Source organism: Polypterus senegalus, chromosome 16, assembly GCF_016835505.1.
Source record: "Polypterus senegalus isolate Bchr_013 chromosome 16, ASM1683550v1, whole genome shotgun sequence".
Lineage (NCBI taxonomy): Eukaryota > Metazoa > Chordata > Cladistia > Polypteriformes > Polypteridae > Polypterus > Polypterus senegalus.
In genome coordinates, this window is record NC_053169.1 from 57,673,165 (window position 1) to 57,694,009 (window position 20,845).

The window sequence follows — 20,845 nt, forward strand, 5'->3', positions numbered from 1 at the left end:
TAAGATCAATGTCCATTCAGTTGTTAATCAATTTTTAACTTAACAATTCAGTTGAGATCTAACTTTCAACAATCAACTATTAAGCCCCTGTAGTGTTCAAAATAATCAATATCTTAATACATTGTGTTTTAATTTTATTGCCTAAGGTATTGATGAGCTCTAATGCTTGTAAATGCCATTTAATTGCTTATATGTTTTATACTCAAGCTTAAGAGTTTGCCCTTTACTGACACAGGCAAAAGCGTTGCATACAGTTTGTTTAGTCTTCTATCGGTAAAAAAGCTCTGCTCCTGCATTTTTCAAAACAAAGTTTGCCTCCTTGCTTCCTCAGAGAGCATGATGACCTTCTCTCACTGCTCGACTCACAAACAACAAAGCAAATAAGAAGGACGGGTAGGCAAGAGTCCTCTCTAACAAAATAAATGGTGTCCTTTTTAAAGTTGTTTCAAGCCTAGACTTTTCATAGCTAGGAGCACAAAAGCTAATAATGCAGCGCATTGATCCTTGATCAAAATTCTCAATACTGTCACACCTAATGCAAATCTTAACATCTTTAACTCCTGCCACCTCCAGCTTTGTTTCCTGCTTTTTGGTCAGTGCCACCGTCTCCAACCCATATAATATAGCTGGTCTTACTACTGTCCTGTAGATCTTCCCTTTCATTCTTGCTGATACTGTCTGTCACAAATTACTCCTGACACTCTTCTCTACCCATTCCACCCTGCCTGCACTCTCTCTTCCACAATCCCCATTACTCTGTACTGTTGATCCCAAGTATTTACTCATCCACCTTCGCAAGCTCTACTCCCTACATCCTCACCATTCCACTGATTTACACACATGTATTCTGTCTTGTTCCTACTGGCCTTCATTCCTCTCCTCACTAGAGCATATCTCCACCTTTCCAGGGTTCCCTCAACCTTTCCCTACTCTCGCTACAGTTCACAATGCCATCAGGAAACATCATAGTCCACGGGGACTGCTGTCTAATCTAGTTTGTCAACCTGTCACCATTGTAAATCAGAAAGGGCTCAGAGCCAATCCCTGATTTAATCCTACCTCCACATTGGCATATCCTGTACAACTCTTACATACTTCTCTGCCACTCCTGACTTCCTCATACAACTACAACTCTTCTGAAAGCACCCTGTCATACGCTTTCTTCAGGTCCACAAAGACACAATGCAACACACCTTCTGGCCTTTTCTATACTTCTCAATCCATATCCTCAGAGCAAACATGACATCTTTGGAGCTCTTTCCAGGCATAAAACCATAGATAGATAGATATATACTTTATTAATCCCAAGGGGAAATTCACATACTCCAGCAGCAGCATACTGATAAAAAAAACAATATATATATATTAAAGAGTGATAAAAATGTATAGGTCTACACCCTCTGCACACAGTCACCTCTGATGATCACGGGGTCCATGAGGGGCCTGGTCCTAAAATCCACCACCAGCTGCTTGCCAATCATCATCCCTGCTTAACCTAGCTTCTACTACTCATTCCCATAACTTTATGCTGTGGCTCATCAGTTTTACCCCCTGTAATTACTATAGCTCTACACATCCCCCTTTTTATTAAAACTGGTACCATTGCACTTCTTTTCCACTCCTCGGGCATCCTGTCCACTGCCATCTCTCAGCAAAGTACATTACAATGGTGTGTTTTGACCTTGGAAAAAAAGAAGCACAGCAGTTCATCCCAGTGACACCAGAAACAAGTAAACAAATATAGTGTATGTATATCTCAACACTGAGATTCCTGAGTCCATATGATATCCTGTAAACAAAAAGTAAAACTGTAAACTATGAAGGCCTGAACAAATGTTCACTTATCCTAAGCTATGACTGAAATATAGTCTCAGTTAATACATTTTTGAATAACTGCCACATACAGTGTCTACAGCACTCTCTCCTTTATTTCAGACATTTTTTGTTCTGATGTGGTTTGTGTATGTTTGTGTGGAAGCATTTTGATTTGTACCCATGAACCATGTTTCTCCACATTTTTCAAATATCTTTGAATGGTGAGGTTCTCGTGAAAAATTTAGTAAATGTTTGTAAGACCAATAGGAATAACTTGGGTGTTTTTCAGTTTGGATGAACCACTCATCACATTCTAAAGATTATCTAAGGATCTTCAGGAAGTCTAATGAGTTTCTGAAGGTTATTATAAGAGTGAGGAAAACATACTTTATATAGAGCACGTCAAGGCCATGGAAAAAGGGTACTAAAATAAAAACACAAAATCATTAGGGTCATCCTTGTGTTTTAAATCACCTGTTAGCACTGAGAAGCAGGAAATACAACAAGTGTGAGGTTCATCCATGTTGAAAAAAAGTTCCTTATAAACAAATAGACTTGCACTATAATGTTAAGATTAATCTAATTATTTTTCTTAGAAAATTTGTATCATATTTCATCTGAAACTGGTGTAATTTATTAACCCCAGATCTTCTTTCATCAAATAAAAATAACATTGCTGACCCTGAAATGCAGTAATAGTAAAGCAAGGAGTAAAACCTATTGAAATCTTCAAAGTGGGATTTAAATAGAATGTTATGCTAATGATTATTAGAATTATTAAAGAGGATTATATAAAATGTTTTTCTGCATGACTGAACCTCTCATTTTTATGTTGGTTGAGGATAGAATTTTGAAAAAAATACTTTTCTTTTTTACAGGGCTTAGCTTAGAACAGGTAGATATTTTGTGGCACTGCTTAGTAGAAGATTCCGAGTGCTATGATGATGCTTTGCACTGGTTTTTAAACCAAGTTCGCAGTAAAGACCAACATGCAATGGGAATGGAAACGTATAAACATCTTTTCTTAGAAAAAGTAAGTATAAATATTTTTTATATTTATAATAACTAAAAAGAATGCCTTAAATTTAACTTATTTTTTGCTTCCTTTAGATGCCTCAGTTGAAGCCAGAGTCTATAAGCATGACTGGTTTAAATTTGTTCCAGCATTTATGCAACTTGGCTCGCTTAGCAACAAGTACTTATGACAGTGGTTCAAACTGTGAGGTGTGTATATTTTTACATATAGTTTACTGTTGAATATATTTGGATATTTATTACTTTTCTTTATAGCCATTTCTTTGTTTATTTATCTATTTTACGGTATATCATTGTCATAATATATGTGATGTTTCTGAATCTGTGGGATTTGCCTTTTTGTTTTTTTGGTTTTATATATATATATATATATATATATATATATATATATATATATATATATATATATATATATATATATATATAGGCAATAAATTGAACTTATTGACATTTAATAATATCTAGCTCAATAAGAAATAACAACTTTAATTTAAACTTCCTAATTTTGTATCTTAAGAAAACACTTTAGATATATTATTTAAAAAGAGCTTCTCACATATTTTACCTTCATTGTTATCACTCTTTAATTTAATATTGTTCTTTATCAGTTTGCTGCTGCTGGAGTATGTGAATTTCCCCTTGGGATTAATAAAGTATCTATCTATCTATCAATCTATCTATCAATCTATCAATCACTGAAGTAAGCCAGAAAAAGAACAAGCTCATACTTGCATGTAGTTTTATTTTGTTTTTAGTTTTGTGGTACACGTTTTAAAGTTTTTTAGAGTTTGTGTTTAAACGCTTAAGAACAAAACATCTGAACACAGAAGTTAAACCAGCAGACACTTGTCAGTGTCTTTTCAGCTTCCTTTCCCTTCCTATGCATATAACATGTGACTAAAAAAAGTGTTTATAAAAAAAAAAAAATGCCACCCATCTTGTACTCTATATAGTGTAATTTTTTTTTTTAACGAGTAACTATTTAGTAGACAAAACTGTAAGATTAAGATTTTTTGATAAAAAGAGTTAGCTTTATACCTAAGTATCAATATGGCAAAACAAATATTTTTGTAACCATTTTACAGATATTTCATGTACATATTCTGATAATTGTGTATTTTTTTCAGAAATGGCTCATAAACATCCTTTCTTTAATATAGACTGATGTGCAAAGCCTATGCAAAACTTTTTGCATTAATCTAGTAGTCTAATGGTTATTAATGTTGTAGCCTAATGGTTCTAAATCAATGCAAACATGTTTTTATATTTCTGTGGCACTTACAGTCAAATACATCATGTACATTTGTTCATAATTATCTATATGTAATATATTTTAATAAAGTATAATCCTACCTATTTTAAAATAGTTTTGCTCATAATTTAATCTTACAGAAAAAAATGTTTTTTCTAAAATAGTACAAACATTCTGTAATTGCAGGATGAAATAAACATGTATTCACTCCCTTACATACACACAGAGGCACAATCACTTCCATTGTGTATTGTTTGCAAGCCTGAATTTCTAGTTTTGGCAGAGCTTCCTTGGCAGAAAACTGGCATCTTGATAAGTTGTCAACTGCGGCCGATCATGTAAAGCAGCTGTTTGTAACATGGTGTCCCTGCAGTGCCAACAATGACCCTGTCTTTGGCTATATGTTATGAAATATACTCACCTAAAGGATTATTAGGAACACCATATTAATACGGTGTTTGACCCCCTTTCACCTTCAGAACTGCCTTAATTCTACGTGGCATTGATTCAACAAGGTGCTGAAAGCATTCTTTAGAAATGTTGGCCCATATTGATAGGATAGCATCTTGCAGTTGATGGAGATTTGTGGGATGCACATCCAGGGCATGAAGCTCCCGTTCCACCACATCCCAAAGATGCTCTATTGGGTAGAGATCTGGTGACTGTGGGGGCCATTTTAGTAAAGTGAACTCATTGTCATGTTCAAGAAACCAATTTGAAATGATTTGAGATTTGTGACATGGTGCATAAACCTGCTGGAAGTAGCCATCAGAGGATGGGTACATGGTGGTCATGAAGGGACGGACATGGTCAGAAACAATGCTCAGGTAGCCCGTGGCATTTAAGCGATCGCGGGCCTAAAGTGTGCCAAGAAAACATCCCCCACACCATTACACCACCACCACCAGCCTGCACAGTGGTAACAAGGCATGATGGATCCATGTTCTCATTCTGTTTACGCCAAATTCTGACTCTACCATTTGAATGTCTCAACAGAAATCGAGACTCATCAGACCAGGCAACATTTTTCCAGTCTTCAACTGTCCAATTTTGGTGAGCTTGTGCAACTTGTAGCCTCTTTTTCCTATTTTAGTGGAGATGAGTGGTACCCGGTGGGGTCTTCTTCTGTTGTAGCCCATCCGCCTCAAGGTTGTGAGTGTTGTGGCTTCACAAATGCTTTGCTGCATACCTCGGTTGTAACGAGTGATTATTTCAGTCAAGGTTGCTCTTCTATCAGCTTGAATCAGTCGGCCCATTCTCCTCTGACCTCTAGAATCAACAAAGCATTTTCGCCCACAGGACTGCCGCATACTGGATGTTTTTCCCTTTTCACACCATTCTTTGTAAACCCTAGAAATGGTTGTGCATGAAAATCCCAGTAACTGGGCAGATTGTGAAATACTCAGACCGGCCCGTCTGGCACCAACAACCATGCCTCGCTCAAAATTGCTTAAATCACCTTTCTTTCCCATTCTGACATTCAGTTTGGAGTTCAGAAGATTATCTTGACCAGGACCACACCCTAAATGCATTGAAGCAACTGCCATGTGATTGGTTGATTAGATAATTGCATTAATGAGAAATTGAACAGGTGTTCCTAATAATCCTTTAGGTGAGTGTATACGTTTTTAACAGTAAATTATATAGCACTTCTTCAGAGAAAGAAACTGTTAGATTGACTTGTTTAGAATGTGGGGCGGGGTTCACAACAGTTGGAGAACATACAGGTCCATGAAGTTTGATGTAATCCACATCGTACTCAGGTTGCTGTTTAAATGATGAAACAGATCAGCCACTTTGTTCTGCATCTGAATTCTTAAAGCCATGTCATCTCTATATGCATATGTGTGAATTTCCTTTAGCAACTACTTGGGATGCTCTGATAAGGTTTTTTTTAATTCTGATACCAATCGCCTGTCTCATTTTAGTGTATCGACTGATTCCAGTACCGCTTTTTTTTCCCCTTCCTTTTCTTTATCCCTTTAAATACATTTTAAACTATGCTCCTACATAACCAGACACATGGAAACCTTATGCCCTGTATTAAAGTGTATTTTTATAATTAAACTATAGACCACAATATATGTAATATTAGCCTTTACATTAAAGAAAATGGAGTAATAATCTGAGAAAAAGAAGTTTGGAGGAGTCATTCTGTGCAGTTAGACAGCAAAAAATGAGCTACTTTAAAGAATTATTTTTTTAATTTTAGATAGACAGAACTTGTATTTATTTTGTCCTTTAATTAAAACGGATAGGAAGCTTGTTTTAAGCTCAGCAACTTACATTTTCAATTGGAAAAAGAAAAATGTTAGCTTAGCAGCAAAATGTGTCTCTTACTTATACAGTTGTTAAGCATGTTAGTCTTGTGTCTTCTTGTTAAAGAACGTATGAACTTTGATACATTTGTGGCTTTAGTTTAAAAGATTTGTACCATTTGTTATATGTTGTAGTGTGTGACACAGCATACATTTTGGTAAGAAACAAGTACTACATAATTAAAATGGTATTCTATCTTTATAATTACACCTCAAGAATTTCAAATGTCTAGCTGATATACTGAAGAAAAAAACACAGCCGTATAAATGTAGTAAATGTATATTTTTCCAGCAAAAAAGATGTAATGCAATTAATGATTAACAAATTGTTAAAAACCTATAAATAAGTAAGTAGATAGATAGATAGATACTTTATTAATCCCCAAGGGGAAATTCACATACTCCAGCAGCAGCATATTAATAAAGACAATATTAATTACTGATAAAAATGCAGTGCAAGTTAAAAAATGCAAGGTGGAGAGTGCGAGGCAGGTATAACAAACAATAACATTGTATAATGTTAATTTTTACCCCCCCTGATGTAATTGAAGAGTCGCATAGTGTGGGGGAGGAACAATCTCTTCAGTCTGTCAGTGGAGCAGGACAGTGACAGCAGTCTGTCGCTGAAGCTGCTCCTCTGTCTGGCGATGATACTGTTCAGTGGATGCAGTGGATTCTCCATGATTGACAGGAGCCTGCTCAGCACCCGCCACTCTGTTACAGATGTCAAACTGGCAAGTTCCTTGCCTACAATAGAGCCTGCCTTCCTCACCAGTTTGACCAGGCGCGAGGTGTCCCTCTTCTTTATGCTGCCTCCCCAGCACACCACCGCATAGAAGAGGTCTCTCGCCACAATCATCTGATAGAACATTGTTTTGATTTGGGAAAATGGTTCAAGGGATTAGAACATAAGTAGGCAAAGAATCAGAGAGAAGAGGTCCGTTACTTAAATAAAATTTACTTATTCAATTATAACATATAAATACATATGAATGGGTTATAGAAATAAATATATATGCTTAAAGAGACAAACTTATACTTACAGTAACATACATACATACAGTAACATACATCAAAAGACCCAGAGCCATCATCCTAGACCAGTAGACTGAGGGAGCCCGCATGTCAGTCTCGTCAGAGGATCAACGCATGTGCCTTTTATCAGATAAGACCGGGCGGTTGCGCCTTTCCCCACGGTTGAGCATCCAAAGAAACTGAGTGCGGAACCTTCCCTTATATACTAATTAGGTGTCCTTGCCCAAAAGCGGCCTACGTGGAAGCAGTGTATGCAGAAGTAATCAGTTTCTCACACCCCCTCCTTCCACGGGACACGGCGCTATGTTTTCTTCTACTCGGCCTTGAGACTAGTGCTTGATACCAGAAGACACAGTAATATGCTTACATGTGAAAAAAGCTTCTCGAAGTGAAAAACAACTCCTTACATAGCCATGGCTGTATCTTTAGAACATTCCCGGCTGTTTCTCCCAAAACATTAGTAATGCAGCTGGGTTTCGCGCTGAGCGACCAACGCCCATCTGCTCTCTTGATCCCCCTCTCTTTAGAAAAATCCTTCCATTACATTCGGCCCCTCGCTCAGCGCAAACCCAGCTCTTGCCCTTCTTGTTCTGATTGCAATTTTTCGTAAAGCACAAAATACATAACAGTTAAATATAGTCATTAAAGCAATAATAATAAAACAATTATCCATAATAAATGCTTTTTCTTCGCTTGGAGAAATATTTTTCCAGTGAAATTACAATTTGTCTTCAACCCAGGTACTTTGCGACCGTAGAGGGTCACCTCCCTGGGGAGCGGTTACTAGCACTTCACCCAAGGAGTTTCTTCTGATTTGGTATTTCATCATCCACATTGTCATCAAGAAAAGAATAAGAATCTTTAACTGAAGGTGTCCATGGTTCAAGAAATTGGGTGCACACCTGTTTGACAGCAACTCTAGTAATAACTAATTAGGAAACTGGTAATAAGCAACAACATACTATTAAGAGAGTAATTTCTGCTTCACTAACATGAACCCCCATGATACCCAGGTTCAAATAAAGCTAATACTAATTAATATTGTTGGTGATGATACAGATGGCATAAATATTTATCTTAAATAACTCAAAAGTTCCCAGTTTAAGGTTGCCACCGCTGTGCACAATGATAATCAGAGATAAAGTCCTTACACACCTCACCATGCTCACATCTTAACACACTCATTTATAAAATTGCCCAAATATACACCCAGCTGTGGTCTCAACCTTGAGCCACCTTTATCACATTAATGCAACCATTTTGTGGACAGTAGGTGTCAATCCTCCCTTCGGAAGATGTCAGCACTACCTTCCAAAATGCAAATCACTGGGTCATTTTTGAGGTCACATTCATTTCAATTTCAAGGGTTATACCCAAGCTTCTTATTAAGGATTCATATCTTCAGAGATCTTCAAACTTCATCTGGGCTTTTTATTCACAGACCACATACTCACCACTGTATGTATAAGACACTCCATCTCCTATGGGCCAAATTATTACTTCATTTCACTGATTTCCATACTCATGGAGCCATGATGTTAATCATTTGACCTGTATCACCATCAACATGCTAGCCTAAACTGTTTTATCCTCTTCTAAAAGCTATGATGTTCTGACCTATAGTATGTGTCCCTATCCCCAAAATACTAGTCACGTGTGTCATCCATATGCTTACTATTTTTCTTTTCAATTAATTAAATGTACCTAAATGTAAAGCTCTACATTATTTGCTATAACACTACAATCAATAACCTAGAATATCTAAACTGGACTGACCCTGACTAGTAATAGTGCATTGTCCCTTCAATGACAATCACTTAACAATCTCTAATAGATCCCTTATGTTAGATTAGACTCAATTCTGATTAACTTTACAAATAACCAAATCATTGGTCCTTAAAGGTGACTTATTATCTCATACAAAATATCAGAGGCATATCAAAACATTTATCTAAAATACAAATTATATAGTATTCCCATTAATACAAACATTCATTAAATACATATTATTTAGGAATCCCTATATTCTGCTTTGTTTACAAATAATTAGCTTTCCCTTTTATATCCTTCATACTTCACAGTTCAAATACTTTTAACCCAAAAGATGTTGCCATTTGTCAAACAAGTGGACAGTCAAAGCAGGCTCCAGCAAGAACATTGAGCCCTGCAGAGTAAAAGTATGACAGATTTTCCTCTCTAATAAGGACCAAAGCAGGTGTTGGGGTCCAACATCCCAAGTAGGCAGATGTCATCTATGATTCGGAATCTACGATGATCTTTTGGGCTCAAACATCACCAGCATAATTAAGCTCTTGGCAGGAGGTATCCATGATGCCTGGAACTGGAATCAAGGTGCGTTGTCCAGTAGTCAGCTGATCGATGGCCTGATTCATGACTTGATTCCCTCTTTGGTATGGCTGGGTTCTCCTTGGAGTCAGATAATTAGTTTATCTGCAGACCTTTATCACAGCCCAATCTCTGGTTCAACTTCAAATGCTGTCATCTACGATGCACTAGGAAAAAACAGCTTTCACCTGCAGACGTAAAGACTTAAAAACGCTGATTTAAATAGTCAGCCTATTAATTCTTCATTAGTAGCTACTTATGGATCCAAAAAACAATATGTCATAAGATGTCAGATCTGTTTCGTTGGGGGTACCCCTATTAAAAATATTGCTAGCAGTGAAACAAACAGTCATTTCAATCCAGTCTGTGCTTGTCTAAGTCAATTTGTCTTTAAACAGTCAGAGTAAAAGTTTAAATTGATAAGCACAATGTTCAAGTCCTCCTTTATAGCTGTTTCCAGTTTGGCTGCGGTTGCAATTTCCACTCAATTAAAAAACATGTCCCAAGTCATTATTAAAATAAAGTCAATCAATGTATTACAAAAGGAAAAGTACTCAATAATAAATCATTACAAAAATTGGTCCCAATAATATTGACATAATATTCAAATTATCTGCATTTGTTCCCTAATAATTAAAAAGTTCCAAAATTTAAACTGGTTTCAAAATGTAAAATTTAAATAAAATTAAACATACTTATACCAATACTCCCCTTATTGACACTTGTGTCAATATTGCTGTTTTCATTCTTAACATATCAAGCAGAGTCAAGAAAGAAATCCACAATCTAGACGGGTAAATTCTTAATCTTTTCCTTGGTGACATTAAATATAACAAAAAGTTAGGCTCCACATTTCTTCCCCATGTATCTAATCACAAACCATTGTTCAGTTATACAAAGTCCTTAAAACATTTTTCTTTTTGCACAAGGTGTTCATTTTTAAAGTTTCTATACATTTATCCTAAGTAATATTTCTTTCTTTTTATTACTAATTATTAAAATACCACATTACATTTGGATCTTAATAAAATGTCTTATTCAATATTTCATTAATGCATCAAAAATATAAAAGTGAACCTTCCATTAGTTTTGTTGTGATCCCAGTATTCCACTGTATTTCACACAAACATGTCAATATTACACAGAAATGAAATGAGGAAAGAAATCAATATATTAGAATGCCCTATAATGCAAAATGTGCCTTTATTTATTTACTATAAGACCCTCTAAGAATTTTGCACATTTCCACCCATATTTAGAATGAAGAACCCACTTCTTTATCAGGTAAATTTTTCCCAGAATCTCAAACTAAGAAAATACTTCATATTTAAATAAAAATCTACTTCAATTATATACACTGATTTTCTTTTCCCCATAACCTTCTGTCAAAGACAGTTGATCTTGCACATTCTTTCATTGTTATCTTCCAGATGTTTTATTACACGTCTTTCAGAATGTTGACTCCAAAGAGCACAGTCTGTTTTTCTCTTAGTTAGCCCTCCTTATTCCATTTCTTTCACTTACAGTTTGGCATTGGCTGTTTTATACTGCCACATGCCATTTTCATACCAATTGTTGCATTTGACCATCACTAAACAAATGCACACCATATTGTCATTTACACTTTCCTTCATTACCACATACAAGTAACCCTCACATTATAGCAGCTTTCCTTGTACTCTGCCTCTCCAATATAAAAATTTTGTTTTCTAAGCAGCACTAATCAACATGGGCTTTGAAAGGAGTGTTACCAATAACCAGCTTCATTTTGCTAAAAGAATGTCTCCTTCAATCGAAATTTACTCATTTTAATTCAAATCCTCCCTTTTATCAGAGTCTGGCCAGTACTCAAATAAAAGGGGTGCTCATATAATATGCTTAATCTGGAGACCTTTTTACACCACCTGTTCATATCTTTTCTAATTTAGAATTAAGAGCTCTTTTAATTCCAACATTTACATTCACATTCCTACACATAATAATATCAATTATTTAATTCTTGCAAACAACACCACATATTTTTACACATACTTTTAAACACACTGAAACTTATTTAACATACACACATAGGGATCCCTTTAATACACTATGTAACATACACAAAATCACCCAAACTATTGTTTTAACACATTCAACTTTACCTCAGTTTTGTCACTTATTATCACTTATTATTAAAAGTGAATGCATTTTTCATTTTATCAAATGTTACTCATACTCACATTTATTTTAACCCATATTTACTCAGAGCTCTGGAAGTTTATATGCACACGGCAGCATCAGCAAATCATAATTGAACTACATTACCCAGAAGTCTCCATGTTTTTGCTTTCTTACTCCCAAACACACGCACGCACCCACGGAACAAATAACAGGCACGCTCACACATTTTTAGCACAAACATATTTACACACACACAGAGAACAATTAATGCTCAGGCATACACATAATATGCAGGCACACACATTGAATAAGTTCAGCACAGACATATTCACATACACAGACATTAGCGCGCCAGGTACCTTTGAAGTGCACTTTTTCTTTTTCGCATTATATTCTTCTCAATGCTTGTTATTCTTTCCCCACAAATATAAGTACAGATATATACATATTTGCACACAAATCTATATACTCAAACATTTTCCTATCGCTTAATTTTTCTTTATGGTGCTATCCTCCTACATTTTTCTGAAGGTTGTTTTACTTATCAGACTATAATATAAAACAGCCTCTCATGGCGTTAGCGGATGTTAACTCTAACACGATTCTACTCAGCTCGAAGGCGCTGGTTTCTAGATCAAGGAGACTCCATTGGCGAAATGACTCAGCGACAACGAGGAATTGCTTCCGTGGCGATCCATTCCTGCGACAATTAGGGCAAATCCAACTATCAAGAAATCACGCGGTTCGATACTACAGCAAGACGGCACTCTCGTCAAAAAGACTAAACTGTCATTGAGAATATTAACTCAAAACAAACAACATGTAAGCTTCAACATAAATCACAAATAAACTCGAATCATGGCATAAGTGCTAACCACTGCGCCACCACACACTTTAACACTGAGCGTCGTTGCTTAATCTATATGGCATTCTCTTTATACATCTTTTTCGCATTCGTCTTGGCTATGCATAAGGCTACCTTTTCCGTCATCTCCTCGGCCCGCTGTACCCGGCAATAATACAGCTACCTGGGATTCGCCATCGAGGCCCGCCCTAACGCACCCACCAAGTCCATTTGCATTTTCTTAATCTCCCTTCTTCGTCCAGATTCTTAACTGCAGTTAGCAAAACCCACCCCCGCGTCTGCAAGCCCGTTATGGGTTCCTTTGCAGACACTTGACATTTCTTAAGTGCGGCTAGTACATTCACTGGTGTTGGGGGGCCTAAACTTTGCCAATATTGTGCTAATCAAACCCATGTCTCAATTCTCTAGCGCAGTCTTCCCATACTGTTTCCTCCCAGCTGGGAAGAGGTAAAGGAGCCGTGCCAGGGTTTTATCCTTTTTCTTAGACATCTCTGATTTCTTTTTGCCTCACTCAATAGTTCAATATTTTACCAGATTCCCCAAAATCCTGCAGCGACTACGCCAAAATGTTTTGATTTGGGAAAATGGTTCAAGGGATTAGAACATAAGTAGGCAAAGAATCAGAGAGAAGAGGTCCGTTACTTAAATAAAATTTACTTATTCAATTATAACATATAAATACATATGAATGGGTTATAGAAATAAATATATATGCTTAAAGAGACAAACTTATACTTACAGTAACATACATACATACAGTAACATACATCAAAAGACCCAGAGCCATCATCCTAGACCAGTAGACTGAGGGAGCCCGCATGTCAGTCTCGTCAGAGGATCAACCCATGTGCCTTTTATCAGATAAGACCGGGCGGTTGCGCCTTTCCCCACGTTTGAGCATCCAAAAAAACTGAGGGCGGAACCTTCCCTTATATACTAATTAGGTGTCCTTGCCCAAAAGCGGCCTACGTGGAAGCAGTGTATGCAGAAGTGATCAGTTTCTCACACCCCCTCCTTCCACGGGACACGCCGCTATGTTTTTCTTCTACTCGGCCTTGAGACTAGTTCTTGATACCAGAAGACGCAGTAATATGCTTACATGTGAAAAAAGCTTCTCGAAGTGAAAAACAACTCCTTACATAGCCATGGCTGTATCTTTAGAACATTCCCGGCTGTTTCTCCCAAAACATTAGTAATGCAGCTGGGTTTCGCGCTGAGCGACCAACGCCCATCTGCTCTCTTGATCCCCCCCTCTCTTTAGAAAAATCCTTCCATTACAAACATCTGCAGCATCATATTGCAGATGTTGAAGGACACCAGCCATCTAAGGAAGTAAAGTCGACTCTGTCCTCTCTTGCACAGAGCATCAGTATTGGCAGTCCAGCTGCACTCCCAGGTATTTAAAGGTCTGCACTCTCTGCACACAGTCACCTGTGATAATCACGGGGTTCAGGAGGGGCCTGGGCCTCCTAAAATCCATCTACATACATGTAAATCTACATTTAAACAGTGTTTAAAAAATAATAAATAAATCATGAAGTAAATACACACTGATTCACAAGTTTAATGTGGAATCAACTCAAATGAATTAAAAAAAAAATTAATGGCATAGTTTAAACGTAACCTTTAATAAAAAAAAACTACTTGAGCAAGTACAACCAGAATTTGAATGCCTTCCTAAAAAGCAAGTTGAAAAGAATGCAAAAAAAAAAACATATTAATTATCAGATTGGCATAGCATGTGAGACACAGTGATTGAAAGAACTGTTAACTTTGAGTGCACTGCTGAAGACTGATTTAATAGAAAGAATAAGCATCTTTGAAATGGGCATATTTTAAAACTTGTGTTAAAACTCCATAAATACTATCCATAACACTAGAATTACCAGAGCCTACGAAAAAACTCGTAATTCCGTCCCACCTTAAAATCGTTCACAGCTCTCCACCAGAGTCTTTTGTCATCTAAATGTGCTGATAAAAATCAGGCTGCAAGCAGCCGGCTATTCCATCCCCCCACCGACTTAGAACGTGCACAAACTTCTCCCAGCTCATGCCTTGATTGATTATCTGGGAGTGAAGTGGAGTTTTAGAGTGGAAATAATAGATCATTATTTGGAATACACGCATTTCACGTGTGTTCCGTTTCTACAGTAATCCGTGTAAACACATTTTTAAAACAGAAACGTTTTTCATATTGTAGTAGTAAATGACAAAATGTAAGCATAAACTATATAATGTATGAAGCCTGAAGTCCAAATATCAAACACTTTTACAAAAGGTACAAATATAACAGAACAAGTATGCTTTTATTCAAAAATATAACTGCAGAAAAAAGCCACCTTAGCATGCCATATTGACACATATTTACCACAGCTGCCACGATAGCGTAATGGTATCAGCCGCTGACTAGTATCCAAAAAGGTCATGAGTTCGATCCCACATGGTTCAGTTTTGAGAAGTAAACTGCTCTTATTCTAATATTTTAGAATAAAAACATTCATTTGATTTCAGTGTGTAACAGCCAATGTAATTTATGATACTTGTAAAGGTTAGTTGTTTTTTTTTTATTCACTTTTCATTCTCTCAGTCGTGTTCAGGATCCTTCCCTACTTCTGAGAATTATGTTTTCACATAAACATGTGCTGTAGCTCTGCAGCGTACTTGTGACTGCATTCTTGTACCAATGCTTGCGAATTGAAGTGCCTGCGTGCACTTTTCGCGGCATTACACGTCTATTTTTTTGAGCATGCCCGTGTCGCTCAAACACAGGAACATATGTTGGTGTACAAGAATAAAAAACAAGTGCACTTTCATTCTAGATTATAAGTGAAGAAAAAATAAAGCAAGTTACAGTAGGTGGTTGATACAACAGCTTGCGTGGTGCAATGCTAAGAACTGCTGATTTCCGATCCGTGCTATATAAAATCATCACATTCAAATATTAACAATTCCCACACACCCTTTCTACATTCACGACGTGTACTTGTTGCAGTGTACACATCTCTCTGTGCTATGGTTCCTATTACACTGAATGAGCACCTGACATTGTACTTTCTTCCCTATATAAATAACATTCGAGTATAGCGCGTCTCCAAATAAATCTAATTTGAGTTATAGCGCGTCTTTATGTGAAAACAGCATTGTCAGATTTTTCTGATTAGGGGGGGAAGGGGGAAGGGTAGGGGATAATCGTGAACGCGACTGAGAGAATGGAACTGAATTAAAAAAAAAAAGCTAACCTTTACAATTATCATGCATTTACACTGGCTCTTACAGACTGACTGAAATCAAATGTATGTTTTTATTCTAAAATAGTTAAGTACATGCAATATTATTTGAAAACAAACAGCGTCAGATCGGGTTTGAATACACGCTGCGACGCTGAACTCCCTGTCTATATACTAATAACAGTAATTTTATTATTATATAGGAACTTCCCTGTCTGCCTATCATATAGCGCCTTTCCTTCCTACCTATCTATATATCTATCCCCTTAGCTGTTTTTTATATATCTATTATACAGTGCCTTCCCTGTTTATTTATATATCTAGTGCCTTCTCTGCCTGTTTGTCTGTCTGATTGCATATAGCGCTGAACTTACTGCTCTGTACTATTCTGTCCTCTGCATGTCCTGGAGTACAAAAGAAACAGCACCATATAGCAACATGTGTGAACTGGCAAGATCGGGGAAAAAACACGCGGTCACTGATTACAAACCCTAAAATGAATGAAAGAGACAATATATGTAAAAACATCATCGCACTAATGCATATTATTTGAAAACGAACACCGTCAGATCGGGTTTGAATATGCGCCCGATCTGACTCTGTTCATTTTCAAATAATATTGCATGTACTGTGCGTTGAAACTGCTGCACTGAATAAATTCAGTTCCATTCTCTCAGTCGCGTTCACACCGATGTGACAATGCTGTTTTCACATAAAGACGCGCTATAACTCAAATGTGATTTATTTGGAGACGCGCTATACTCGAATGTTATTTATATAGGGAAGAAAGTACAATGTCAGGTGCTCATTCAGTGTAATAGAAACCGTAGCACAGAGAGATGTGTACACTGCAACAAGTACACATGTCGTGAATGTAGGAAGGGTGTGTGGTAATTGTTAATATTTGAATGTGATGATTTCATATTGCACGGATCGGAAATCAGCAGTTCTTAGCATTGTACCACGCAAGCTGTCGTATCAACCGCCTACTGTAACTTGCTTTATTTTTTCTTCACTTATAGTCTAGAATAAAAGTGCACTTGTTTTTTATTCTTGTACACCAACATATGTTCCTGTGTTTGAGCGACGGGCATGCTCAAAAAAATAGACGTGTAATGTTGCGAAAAGTGCACGCAGGCACTTCAGTTCGCAAGCATTGGTACGAGAATGCAGTCACAAGTACGCTGCAGAGCTACAGCGCATCTTTATGTGAAAACAGCATTCTCAGATGGGGGAAGGATCCTGAACACGACAGAGAATGAAAAGTGAATTAAAAAAAAAAAAACTAACCTTTACAAGTATCATAAATTACATTGGCTGTTACACACTGAAATCAAATGTTTTTTATTCTAAAATATTAGGAATAAGAGCAGTTTACTTCTCAAAACTGAACCATGTGGGATCGAACTCCTGACCTTTTTGGATACTAGTCAGCGGCTGATACCATTACGCTATCGTGGCAGCTGTAGTAAATATGTGTCAATATGGCATGCTAAGGTGGCTTTTTTCTGCAGTTATATTTTTGAATAAAAGCATACTTGTTCTGTTATATTTGTACCTTTTGTGAAAGTGTTTGATATTTGGACTTCAGGCTTCATACATTATATAGTTTATGCTTACATTTTGTCATTTACTACTACAATATGAAAAACGTTTCTGTTTTAAAAATGTGTTTACACAGATTACTGTAGAAACGGAACACACGTGAAATGCGTGTATTCCAAATAATGATCTATTATTTCCACTCTAAAATTCCACTTCACTCCCAGATAATCAATCAAGGCATGAGCTGGGAGAAGTTTGTGCACGTTTTAAGTCGGTTGGGGGGATGGATTAGCCGGCTGCTTGCAGCCTGATTTTTATCAGCACATTTAGATGACAAAAGACGCTGGTGGAGAGCTGTGAACGATTTTAAGAAGCGATTTAAGGTGGGACGGAATTACGAGTTTTTTCGTAGGCTCTGGTAATTCTAGTGTTAATTGTTCATCACCATCAGAAACTTGATAATCATACTCTTTCACAAATGATTTTCTACTGTTACGCCATCGAAAGAACAAAATAATGCCCCATGGCCTGACCTGACAGAGACATGTTCCTCAGGTGGTCGAAAGCTGTTTGAGGAGGATGGGACTACCTGGAGAAGCCCACATACCCACATAAAAGAAGCTCTGTGATCGCCTTAACTTTAATCGCACTCTGATTCGTCTGACCCCTCTATACTGTCTTCTGCTTGAGTGTTACGACCAAGAAGCACGCCACTCTTTCAGTCTCGCTTTCCTCTACACACTCGTTCTTTCCATACTGTTCGCACATACCACACTTAATCTTCTTGTACACACCCTTGCTTCATTCACCCTATGTGACCTCTGCCCACAATGCTGAGCAAAAGCACTTCCATTCCAGCTCCTTCCACCCTCAAAACCATTCATGCTATTTCCATTCTCTTACCGGGACTTTGTTCTCTTGCTCAGATATTTAATTTGTATAATGCACTGCGCCCTATTAAAGCACAGTGCTCAATAGCTGTCCAGCCACATGGCCCTCTGTATCTCCAGCCTGTTTATTTCAGTATTATTTTTCGGAATGTTTTAAAAAAAAAAAGACATGAAAATACTGCACTAACCAAAGCATTGCCTGAGGCGTTTGCATCGCTGCTGGCCCTGGATGTGACAATATTTCTAACAAAGTTAAGCAGGCCACATTAAGCACAAAACTTAACATGTTTCTTTCCCAAGTCATGTATATTAGAGAAATTGTGAAAACTATTTTTTTTTTAAATTGCGCTTTCTTTCAAAAACATTACAGAAATTTAAACAATATGAGAGAAAATATATTTTTTTTGTTTTATTCCAAATGTGTTATGCATACATTGTTTTTGTACATATTTTATTAGTAATTTAAGGAAATGTTATTTATTTTAGTATTTTTATGGTCTCTGAACAATAAGCCTACAGAATTTCATTTGGCTAATGAAAAATGAACAGATAACACCCATGGTCCTTAGTTTAATTATAAAAATACACTATAATATAGGACATAAGGCTTCTGTGTCTCTGGTTATGCAGGAGCTTAGGGTAAAAAGTTTTTTAAAAGGATAAAGGAAAAAACAAATCTGAATCTGTATTGGAATTGGCTGATGAAGTAACATGAAATCTGTATCGGCCTTAACCCTAACAGAAGCATCTATAACCACAGGTGTTAACTGTTCATTTTTATTAATTTTTAATAAAATGTTTTATTTTTATTAACAAATTAAATTCTGTTGACTGATTGTACAGTGACCATAAAATTCTAAAATGAAAGAATTCTGTAAAATACATATTTTATCTAATAAAATAGTTAAAAATATTTATCCATAATACATAAGTAATAAAAGAAAAGAAAATATTTCTCATAATTACAAGCTGTCATATTGTTTAAGTTTCTGTAATATACTGATCTAAAAAAAAAAGGCTTAATTAAAGAAAGTAGTTTTTACCTGTAAAAAAATATATATTTTCTCACACAATTAAACAGTGCTTAAATGTAAATATACATGCACTAAAAAAGTTTAAACATTTTTAATCATTCATTGCACAACAGTTTTTTTGCTGTTAAAATGTACATTTACAAAATGTATACAGGTGTGCATTTTTTTTTTCTTCATTGTATCAGCTAGACATTCGGTGTCATTTTAAAGATAGCATACCATTTTAATTATGTAGTACTTGTTTCTTACCAAAACGTGTGCTGTATTACACACAGCAACAAATAATAAATGGTCCAAATCTTAAAAAAAAAAAAAAAGCCACAAATGTTTATTAAGAAGACACAAGACTAACATGCTACACATTTTGTTATATTTACTAAACATATTATAGAAGTTCTTTCAGTGCTTCATCCTCATTAGCAGAAGGGGTGGAAGTATGAGCAATACCCAAAATTAATGCACTGCAGTTCTCTCTATAAATAATCGTCAGATATTCCACATGAACGGAAGAAAATTGTGATAGTAACTGCATTTTCTTACACCAAAACTGTTTGATGAGGGCTATAATTCCATTCCTCTTCCTCAATTTTTGCCACATTTGTACATGCTATGATCAAGTATGTAAGCCATATAACCTGCTGATGTAATGGCCTCAACGAGAATTTTCTGGTTCAGCCAAGTTTCACGAATACACAAAACCTACAATCTCTAATATGCTGTTGTGATATTACTACAAAGACTGTCCAACACTGCTTGTATATAGGCAAAGGCTATGTAAGTAACCCACCAAACTTGGAACACCCGTAGGAATTGTTTGCATCAACTTTCAAGACTGTAAATTGTTATGTCATTACTTGTTCCAGAGAAAGGCCCTTTTGTTTAATTCCCATTGTCTGTTCAAACCTACCATTTTTACTTCTTACATGTAATACTTTACATTTACTGTCATTAAATTTAATCTGCCGCAAATCTGCCCAAGCCTATATGCTGTCCAATTTCCTCTGTAATGACTCAACTGTTCCTTGGGTGTGTGGGAACTGTTAACATTTGAATTTGATGATTGTATATAGCACGGAACTGACATCTCTGTACTATTCTTTCCTCTGAATGTCCTGGAGTACAAAAGTAACACCACCTTGCACCACAAAGTGGAGACTGGACCAGATCTTGGAAAAAAAATGCAGTCACTGATTACAACTGGAAGATGGCATGCGAATGAATATAAATAATATGAATATTGTTGCATCAGTGCCACAATGTTTTCCGAAATGTACTATACACATCATAAAATGAATTATTCCAAATATCATATATACCTATATC

General features: G+C 36.4%; 1 protein-coding gene across 1 annotated transcript in view; it reads left to right on the top strand.

Moving 5' to 3' along the window:
- usp34 (ubiquitin specific peptidase 34) overlaps positions 1 to 20,845 on the top strand; it is a 480,412-nt gene that overhangs the window by 205,164 nt on the left and 254,403 nt on the right. The window contains exons 21-22 of the mRNA XM_039738342.1: positions 2,694 to 2,848; positions 2,926 to 3,039. Of these exons, the coding sequence (XP_039594276.1) occupies positions 2,694 to 2,848; positions 2,926 to 3,039 (269 nt within the window). The remainder of the gene's footprint in view (positions 1 to 2,693; positions 2,849 to 2,925; positions 3,040 to 20,845) is intronic.